The 10,452-nt window shown below is 43.0% G+C and overlaps 1 protein-coding gene across 2 annotated transcripts; it reads left to right on the top strand.

The window, feature by feature from the left end:
* The first annotated feature begins 87 nt into the window (after positions 1 to 87).
* LOC123743208 (pachytene checkpoint protein 2 homolog) lies at positions 88 to 7,276 on the top strand. Of its 2 annotated transcripts, XM_045719225.1 has the most exons (14): positions 88 to 195; positions 622 to 715; positions 1,119 to 1,269; positions 1,933 to 2,056; positions 2,187 to 2,242; positions 2,457 to 2,547; positions 2,794 to 2,866; positions 3,117 to 3,180; positions 3,281 to 3,367; positions 4,183 to 4,289; positions 4,610 to 4,763; positions 5,704 to 5,816; positions 5,962 to 6,031; positions 6,222 to 7,276. In XM_045719225.1, the coding sequence occupies exons 2-14, from the start codon at positions 624 to 626 to the stop codon at positions 6,315 to 6,317; spliced, it is 1,278 nt and encodes a 425-aa protein (XP_045575181.1). In that variant the 5' UTR covers positions 88 to 195; positions 622 to 623; the 3' UTR covers positions 6,318 to 7,276. The 2 variants fall into 2 exon arrangements, with proteins under 2 accessions (XP_045575181.1, XP_045575182.1); XM_045719226.1 differs by lacking the exon at positions 88 to 195 and having other exon boundaries at positions 622 to 695.
* Positions 7,277 to 10,452: the final 3,176 nt, after the last annotated feature.

Raw genomic sequence — 10,452 nt, 5'->3', positions numbered from 1 at the left:
ATGTTTGTTGTGTTTAAATTAAGCGAAAGCGTCTGGTAATTAGGTATCTGTATCTAATAATTGTTTGCATTAAAATGCGATCCATACCCCGATAACCCGGAAGTACATTTCCCACAACAACTCATCTACTTCAGGTTCAACAAAACTGCGCGCTAAATTCGAGTGACGTTCAGTCCATTCCGTACCAAAACTAAGGTAAGCAATTTTGTGTACACTTCTTGAATGAAAGCTTAACAAAATAAATGACGAATCGCAATAGCTGTATTACACACGTAACACTAGTAACATCACTTGCTAGTGAGATCTAGCAACAGAATAAAGCGTGTCACTCTGCGACTTTAACTAGTAACGTCCGTGTAGCTAGCGAACATTAGCTAGGTAGCTAAATGCTGTGAGCTTGATGCTTTGCATTGAATGTGTTGTTGTCATACTAGCTAGCTAATTATACTTATTTTGTTGTAAGTTCTAAAGGCAGATAGTTGATAAGTACTTCTTATGCATGTTGGTGATGTCAACATGTCATGTGTACTGCTGCCGAGACATTACATTAGACTGAGCAAGGAGTTATTGTATTTCCACCCGAAAATGATTTAATTTTGACATACATTTTAATCTCTGAAGGTATGGAGGGCGACAGAATGGAGGTAGGGGATCTGAAGCAGAACCCCAACGACATGAACAACATCCATGTGGAGGTTCACGTCAAATCTACCAGGTTCTAACTAGCTAGTGTATCTTCAAAAGCTCTATTCACACTGAACTGGTATTACAGTACTAGGGAAGTAAAGTGTCCCAAATGGCACCCTGTTCCCTGTAAAGTGCACTACTTTTGAAAAGGGCCCTCCCTAAATAGTGGGCCCTGTCAGCCCTTGTCAAGAGTAGTGCACTATAAGGGAATATGGCTGCCTTTTTGGGACACTGTCCGTTATGTAATGATTTACCCCAGCATGTTAGTCTTTTCAAAGTTGTATTCATGACATGCTTCCATTCCTTTCTCCTTGTCCCTAACAACACTGCTCTCTGTCGTTCTTTGCCTCTCTCTCTCTCCTCTGTCTCTCTCTCTCTGTCTCTCTCTCTCTCTCCTCTCTGTCTCTCTATGCGTATTACACTGACTACAGCACTGCGAAGAGGTCTGACGTGAAGATGCACGTCTTGACCCTGCTGAACCGTCATCGCATGGTGTTCGGGGCTTACAGGTGGACAGAGTTTGACGAGGACTTCCTTATCAAACACGTCCAATCAGTGGCCATAGTGGATGCTGAGAGAAAAGTGAAGTACTGTGACAGCCTGCCCTCATGTACTGTTGTTCTTACTCTTCCCTCTCTCTCTAGCTGCTTAGATAATGTCCTGTAGGAACTCACTAGAACATATAGTATGTCTTAGTGGCACATTAATAATACATTTTCAGCTGTATGTTAATGCAACATGGGATGAGTCGGGTGGTATAATTTGTGGAACGTTCCAACAGCAATCTGTTCCAAAAACGTTGTAAGTAACAAGGTTGCCAACAAACAACGATATAAAGTTGTATAGAGGCAGAATAAGATACCTGGTAGGGAGTGGGCTATTTCATTAAGTTTTTCACTCACCACATTTATTCTGAAAAATGTCTGTCCTCACTGGTAGCCTATGGACAAACATCAAGAATACGCTAAGTGGTAGGTTGATGCCTATTCGGCAGCTAGTTAGATAGGTGAATTGATGATGCTACTTTGTATGTGTTGTTTGTTGGCAACCTTGTACTTTACAAAGTTTTTGGAACAGATTCCTGTTGGAACGTTCCACAAACTATACCCACCCGGATGAGTCTCAAATGTCACCCTATTCCTTATCTAGTGCACTACTTTAGACCTGAGCCCTGTGGGCCCTGGTAAAAAGCAGTAGTGTACTATAAGACACATGTCTGATGTTTGGGTTGTTTTCCTCCTGCAGCCCATAGATCTGAAGAGCTGCAGTCTGTCCATCCACATCTTCACCCTGAATGATGACGGGCCCAGCACTCTGAACCTGGAGGAGGAGGAGCTCTCTGCAGCCAATCACTGGCTCTTACCAGCCGGTGGGCGGGCCCATGTTAACAGAGATTCTACTAATTCACTGTTCTATATGTAGTTCTATGGTTGCCAGGGTGACGTTTTCTTCAAAAAAAGATTTATATACATAATTACTCCCATGTGTGTGTTTTTCAGCTGAGTTCCATGGCATCTGGGAGAGTCTGGTGTATGAGAGCGGGGTCAAAACACAAGTAAGAAACATTTAGGATACGTTCCAAATGCTACCCTCCGGCCCCATAGGGCTCTGGTCAAAAGTAGTGCACTACATAAGGCATACGGCTTCATTTGGGAATCAACCTTAATAACCTTGTGTTATTAACAGAGTGTTATAGATAGATGCCAGTGGTACTACATTGATTGAATTATTTGAACTCCATCCTGTTGTCTTCCTCTTTTCCCCTCTAGCTCTTGGATTACGTCTCAACCACAATTTACTTCTCTGACAAAAACGTGGACAGCAACCTGATCTCATGGAACCGAGTTGTCCTGCTTCATGGTAACAGGATCTTGTTAACTTCACACATGAATATAATAATATATATGATATTATGATATAATACGATAATAAAATATAGTAGTAACTTTGATATTAATGTATAATATCCTATGATTATTCCAATCCTCAATATGCTGTATATAATATGCCTCAAATATGGATGTGTCAACTGTAATGCACATACATGTGATATCTGTAAAAAGCGATATGATTTAGATTGTGTGTGTATATTTGTGGCCACATTAGGACCCCCGGGCACAGGGAAGACGTCTTTGTGTAAAGCTCTGGCCCAGAAGCTGTCAATCAGACTATCAAACCGGTAAGAGAGAGCTCTCACTCTGAGGAAAGGGCTTTGGCAGAATCTTGTTGTGGAATGTTTTTCACCACCTCCACCACTTTCTGTTTTCCCCAACGTAAATGTACATATTGTCCTGGTTTTACCTTGTATTTTAACTTCAATGTTTTGTTCTCTATTAATCAATGCAATATCCATGTATTTTAGTGTCTTATGACGTCCATGTGGGTTCTATAAACTTTAACTTCAACTTCCTGTCCTATTCTTCCTGCAGGTACTCTTATGGGCAGTTTGTTGAGATCAACAGCCACAGTTTGTTCTCCAAGTGGTTCTCTGAGGTACAGTTGGCTCTTCCCTCTTCTCGTCTTATTGAATTTACTGGAATAAATGATTATTGGTGTTGTTTGACTGTAAACAGGTCATGCGTCTTTCTTCCAGAGTGGTAAACTGGTCACTAAGATGTTCCAGAAGATCCAAGAGCTGATAGATGACAAGCAGGCTCTGGTGTTTGTTCTCATCGATGAGGTAAAGCATGAATAGCCTACAACAGTGGTCCAGAGCTTTTCCTGGTCAGGAACAACTCCAGGCCCCAGTTAACTCCTACAACTGAAGGCCCACTTAACTGGGCCCTGCAGTTGTAGGAGTTAACTCCTACAAATGTAACTGCGGGGCCCAGTTAAAGCCTACAAATGTAACTGCGGGGCCCAGTTAAAGCCTACAAATGTAACTGCGGGGCCCAGTTAAAGCCTACAAATGTGACTGCGGGGCCCAGTTAAAGCCTACAAATGTGACTGCGGGGCCCAGTTAAAGCCTACAAATGTGACTGCGGGGCCCAGTTAAAGCCTACAAATGTGACTGCGGGGCCCAGTTAAAGCCTACAAATGTGATTGCGGGGCCCAGTTAAAGCCTACAAATGTGATTGCGGGGCCCAGTTAAAGCCTACAAATGTGACTGCGGGGCCCAGTTAAAGCCTACAAATGTGACTGCGGGGCCCAGTTAAAGCCTACAAATGTGACTGCGGGGCCCAGTTAAAGCCTACAAATGTGACTGCGGGGCCCAGTTAAAGCCTACAAATGTGACTGCGGGGCCCAGTTAAAGCCTACAAATGTGACTGCGGGGCCCAGTTAAAGCCTACAAATGTGACTGCGGGGCCCAGTTAAAGCCTACAAATGTGACTGCGGGGCCCAGTTAAAGCCTACAAATGTAACTGCAGGAAGTTAAAGCCTACAAATGTGACTGCGGGGCCCAGTTAAAGCCTACAAATGTAACTGCGGGGCCCAGTTAAAGCCTACAAATGTAACTGCGGGGCCCAGAGTAACTCTGTGTTGTTTGATGACCAGGTGGAGAGTCTGACGGCAGCGCGGAACGCTTCCCAGGCCGGAACGGAACCCTCAGACGCCATCCGAGTGGTCAACTCTGTCCTCACACAGCTGGACCAGATCAAGCGGTCAGTCAGACATGTTCAGTTCATCTGCTGTGGTGGGTCACACATTAAGCCCCATAGATTCAGAGGCAACAACTCATGAAAGCACTGTTTAACATGACTTCCTATTACTGGTCAAAAGTAGAGCACTATGTAGGGAATAGGGGGCCATTAGGTCTATGGGCCTTGGTCAAAAGTAGTGCACTATATAGGGAATAGGGGGCCATTTGGGATACATACATGTTCTCTACAAGCGGCTGTGGAATTCTACCACTTCATCCTCCGTCCTCCAGTGTGTTGGTGTGTATGTGGTTTAGCCCAGCTGATCTTCCTGTATATCCCAGGCATTCTAATGTTGTGATCCTGACCACCTCCAACGTGACAGAGAAGATAGACCTGGCATTTGTGGACAGAGCTGACATCAAGCAGTACATTGGCCCTCCATCTGTAGAGGGCATCTTCAACATCTACCTGTCCTGCCTGGAGGAACTCATGAAGGTAAAAACACACCAACATCTATCTGTCCTGCCTGGAGGAACTCATGAAGGTAAAAACACACCAACATCTCTGTCCTGCCTCGAGGAACTCATGAAGGTAAAAACACACCAACGTCTGTCTGTCCTGCCTGGAGGAACTCATGAAGGTAAAAACACACCAACATCTCTCTGTCCTGCCTGGAGGAACTCATGAAGGTAAAAACACACCAACATCTCTGTCCTGCCTGGAGGAACTCATGAAGGTAAAAACACACCAACATCTCTCTGTCCTGCCTGGAGGAACTCATGAAGGTAAAAACACACCAACATCTGTCTGTCCTGCCTGGAGGAACTCATGAAGGTAAAAACACACCAACATCTATCTGTCCTGCCTGGAGGAACTCATGAAGGTAAAAACACACCAACATCTCTGTCCTGCCTCGAGGAACTCATGAAGGTAAAAACACACCAACGTCTGTCTGTCCTGCCTGGAGGAACTCATGAAGGTAAAAACACACCAACGTCTGTCTGTCCTGCCTGGAGGAACTCATGAAGGTAAAAACACACCAACATCTATCTGTCCTGCCTGGAGGAACTCATGAAGGTAAAAACACACCAACGTCTGTCTGTCCTGCCTGGAGGAACTCATGAAGGTAAAAACACACCAACATGTGTATTTAATGAATACAGTAGGACCTCTTTGGGAATGGAGGTCATTTGGAACACTGAGTTGTCTGTAACTTTGAAATGTGTCTGTCTGTAACTGTGGGGTTGGTATCTTTTGAGTTTCTACCGTAGGATACAGTTCTTCTGACCAAAGTTACTGAGGTGTTCTTTAACTGACATGATTGTGTTCAGTACCAGGGTCTTCACAAAGGTGTTGTACCGAAACATCAACCTCAATAAATACGCAGAGGTAAAAATCATGTGTGTTATTTTTCCTTTTTCTACGTTGTGTCTAGTGCCAGATCGTGTACCCCAGACAGCCACTGCTGACCATGTTTGAGCTGGAGACCATGGGCTTCAGGGAGAGCAAGGTGTCGGAGCTCAGCCTGGTTCTCAGGAACATCGCCATGTGAGTCCCAGTCCTCCGTAGCTCTGCCGTTCATCTCAGACCTGCCACCGAGCTACTTCCCTTGAGAAGTGTGTGTGTGCATTGGATTGTATCAGAGTAGAATTGAATGATGTTTTAGGCTTATTTCTGTTGTTGACTTTTCCAGAAAGAGTAAGGGTTTCAGTGGAAGAGCGCTGAGGAAACTACCCTTTTTGGCCCATGCTCTTTTTGTGAAGGTTTGTAGACGTTTTCAAATGTTTCACGGAGAATGCAAACAGTTTTAAATTTTTTTTTATTTTAAACATTAATTCAATGGGAAGATATTTTTATCTAAAATAAACGGTAGTATTTTCATATGGAAAGAGTGCTACTCATTGCGTTCCTATGCAACACCAATCTGACTTGTCTATGATTCCTTGTTACCAGACCCCGACAGTGTCCCTGGAGAGGTTCCTGGAGGCCATGGACCTAGCAGTGGACAAACAGATAGAGGAGAGGCACAACCTGGTCAACTGTCTGTGATCTACAGTGGCACTGTCTCAAATAGCACCCTATACCCTTTATAGTGTCTGTAGGGATCTGGTCAAAAGTAGTGCGCTAAATATGGAATAGAGTACCATTTGGGACTTGTCTCAGACAGTCTGGACCTGTTTTACCCAACGGTTGATTGAAACTGTCTCTTCTGGCTTTTCATGTACATTTTATTTCCTGGTTAAACAATATACATTTATAATCATATTTTTCTAACCACTCAACGTTGACCAAACCAATTTAGTTTTCTCACAGACAGTGTGTGAAAGGAAAGCCATTTTACCATTAGAGTACTATATTAAAGATGGCAGCCATGAAGCAGTCAGTCATGTTCTGTGGAGACTTCCTGAAGTCTGTGTTGCTACTGCCTAGCGTCATCAACATTAGGTGCATTCTCAGCACATTTTAAAAAGCAACAGTATTAAGCTTGAGATGCAGTCCTCTCTTGATACGTGTGACTATACGGCTTTCATTTCCTAACCCAAGAGAGCGTGTCCCGAATGGCACCCAGTTCCCTATGCATTGCACTACTTCGGACTGGGGCCCATAGGGCTATGGTCAAGCGTAGTGCACTATATGAGGGAATAGGGTGCGATATGGGAGACGCCCCATATGTTGTTTACAGCACATGTATTCATTACTCTGTCTGCTTGTCTGATGTTTTCTATGTGAGCATGCTGTTTCCTATGTTTCTAATAGCACCTATTGAAACTTAGACTTTCTGCTATTGTAAATGAATGCAAATGCCCCAAATAGGAGAGCTTCAATGGAAATGTACAAATTCTGATTTAATTTCTAAATCCCTGGATGTTTTTTTGATACTCAAGGATGTTCCATGTATTGTATGCTGCCATCATATGGTCTTTTCATTCAAACTCAGGATACACATGTTCATAACTGACCCTGTTTATTTATATATAAAACATTGGCTTATTCAACTCTTTAAAACACCCTTTGACTCATTTTGAGTTTGTCAAATACACTGCCCACATGATAAACATGTGATTTCATCATGATTGGCTAACAGGTCATATTCATTAGTGCACACTGTAGCAAAACCTTTTGCAACGGAAGCCTTATTCCAAGTGCTCTAATCTACAATGTGATGTCAAGGATTCTGTTGCAAAACGGTTTGCTTTGGTGCACTAATGAATATAACCCTCTGTTTCTGAATTAGCCCAGACCTGCCTTCCTCCTGATGAAAACAAGCCCAGATTCCCCCAGGGTGAAATTCCCCTTTTAAGTGTGAAGGGGGTTAATGTGTCTTCTAGAACCCAATGCCCTGTGGTGTTCAACCACTGGGTGGCGCAATAGCCCAGTTCTCCTGTCCTCCAACCCTGTAATGAACTTTAAAGTCCTGTTTGCTCTGTAACTGATATCTAACAGCTATTTACCTTTATTAATATCTGGCCATAGCTTTGTGTTCCCTGCAGAAATTCAACAAGGACAATTCCAATTAAACCAACTACTGACCATTTGAACACAAACCTTTCTGATTGGTACAGTAGAACAATATCACTTCCTGTTGTACAGCTCACTGATAACTGATCATAACAATACTGTAGTAACTTCCTGTTGTACAGCTCACTGATAACTGATCATAACAATACTGTAGTAACTTCCTGTTGTACAGCTCACTGATAACTGATCATAACTGACCACCAGTCTGGATACCTTGTTACCTCTGCTGCTTTCCTAATGGCACCCTATTCCAGGAATATACTATACTATAGGAAATAGGGTATAGTGCACTACAGGGAATAGGGTATACTGTCCTATATAGGGAATAGGGTATACTGTACTACAGTGAGGGGAAAAAAGTATTTGATCCCCTGCTGATTTTGTACGTTTGCCCACTGACAAAGAAATGATCAGTCTATCATTTTAATGGTAGGTTTATTTGAACAGTGAGAGACAGATTAACAACAACAAAATCCAGAAAAACGCATGTCAAAAATGTTATAAATTGATTTGCATTTTAATGAGGGAAATAAGTATTTGACCCCCTCTCAGTCAGAAAGATTTCTGGCTCCCAAGTGTCTTTTATACAGGTAACGAGCTGAGATTAGGAGCACACTTAAACGGAGTGCTCCTAATCTCAGTTTGTTACCTGTAAAAAAGACACCTGTCCACAGAAGCCATCAATCAATCAGATTCCAAACTCTCCACCATGGCCAAGACCAAAGAGCTCTCCAAGGATGTCAGGGACAAGATTGTAGACCTACACAAGGCTGGAATGGGCTACAAGACCATCGCCAAGCAGCTTGGTGAGAAGGTGGCAACAGTTGGTGCGATTATTCGCAAATGGAAGAAACACAAAAGAACTGTCAATCTCCCTCGGCCTGGGGCTCCATGCAAGATCTCACCTCGTGGAGTTGCAATGATCATGAGAACGGTGAGGAATCAGCCCAGAACTACACGGGAGGACCTTGTCAATGATCTCAAGGCAGCTGGGACCATAGTCACCAAGAAAACAATTGGTAACACACTACGCCGTGAAAGACTGAAATCCTGCAGCGCCTGCAAGGTCCCCCTGCTCAAGAAAGCACATATACATGCCCGTCTGAAGTTTGCCAATGAACATCTGAATGATTCAGAGGACAACTGGGTGAAAGTGTTGTGGTCAGATAAGACCAAAATGGAGCTCTTTGGCATCAACTCAACTCGCCGTGTTTGGAGGAGGAGGAATGCTGCCTATGACCCTAAGAACACCATCTCCACCGTCAAACATGGAGGTGGAAACATTATGCTTTGGGGGTGTTTTTCTGCTAAGGGGACAGGACAACTTCACCGCATCAAAGGGACGATGGACGGGGCCATGTACCGTCAAATCTTGGGTGAGAACCTCCTTCCCTCAGCCAGGACATTGAAAATGGGTCGTGGATGGGTATTCCAGCATGACAATGACCCAAAGTACACAGCCAAGGCAACAAAGGAGTGGCTCAAGAAGAAGCACATTAAGGTCCTGGAGTGGCCTAGCCAGTCTCCAGACCTTAATCCCATAGAAAATCTGAGGAGGGAGCTGAAGGTTCGAGTTGCCAAACGTCAGCCTCGAAACCTTAATGACTTGGAGAAGATCTGCAAAGAGCAGTGGGACAAAATCCCTCCTGAGATGTGTGCAAACCTGTAGCCCAACTACAAGAAACGTCTGACCTCTGTGATTGCCAACAAGGGTTTTGCCACCAAGTACTAAGTCATGTTTTGCAGAGGGGTCAAATACTTATTTCCCTCATTAAAATGCAAATCAATTTATAACATTTTTGACATGCGTTTTTCTGGATTGTTTTGTTGTTATTCTGTCTCTCATTGTTCAAATAAACCTACCATTAAAATTATAGACTGATCATTTCTTTGTCAGTGGGCAAACGCACAAAATCAGCAGGGGAGCAAATACGTTTTTTCCCTCACTGTATATAGGGTGTACTGTACTATAGGGAAAAGGGTATACTGTACTATATAGGGAATAGGGTATACTGTAGTATAGGGAATATGGTATAATGTACTATATAGGGAATAGGGTATACTGCACTATATAGGGAATAGAGTATACTGTACTATATAGGGAATAGGGTATACTGTACTATATATTGTATAGGGTATACTGTACTATATAGGGAATAGGGTATACTGTACTGTATAGGGTATAGGGTATACTGTACTATATAGGGAATAGGGTATACTGTACTATAGGGAATAGGGTATACTGCACTATACAGGGAATAGGGTATACTGTACTATATAGGGACTAGGGTATACTGTACTATAGGGAATAGGGTACACTGTACTATATAGGGAATAGGGTATACTGCACTGTAGGGAATATGGTATACTGTACTATATAGGGAATAGGGTATACTGTACTATATAGGGAATAGGGTATACTGCACTATACGGGGAATAGGATATACTGCACTATATAGGGAATAGGGTATACTGTACTATAGGGACTAGGGTATACTGTACTATATAGGGAATAGGGTATACTGTACTATATAGGGAATAGGGTATACTGTATTATATAGGGAATAGAGTATACTGTACTATATAGGGAATATGGTATACTGTACTATATAGGGATCAGGGTATACTGTACTATTTAGGGAATAGGGTATACTGTACTATATAG

This window comes from Salmo salar, chromosome ssa05 (assembly GCF_905237065.1).
Source record: "Salmo salar chromosome ssa05, Ssal_v3.1, whole genome shotgun sequence".
In the NCBI taxonomy this organism is placed as follows: Eukaryota; Metazoa; Chordata; class Actinopteri; order Salmoniformes; family Salmonidae; genus Salmo; species Salmo salar.
Note: the sequence above shows the minus strand (reverse complement) of the source record. Positions and strands in the feature narration are given on the sequence as shown.

Coding starts and splice junctions, on each gene's coding strand:
- LOC123743208 (XM_045719225.1), top strand. CDS start 624: ATGGAGGGCGACAGAATGGAGGTAGGGGATCTGAAGCAGAACCCCAAC. Junction 2,243..2,456: donor AGAGCGGGGTCAAAACACAA/GTAAGAAACATT, acceptor TTTCCCCTCTAG/CTCTTGGATTACGTCTCAAC. Junction 3,368..4,182: donor TGTTTGTTCTCATCGATGAG/GTAAAGCATGAA, acceptor TTTGATGACCAG/GTGGAGAGTCTGACGGCAGC.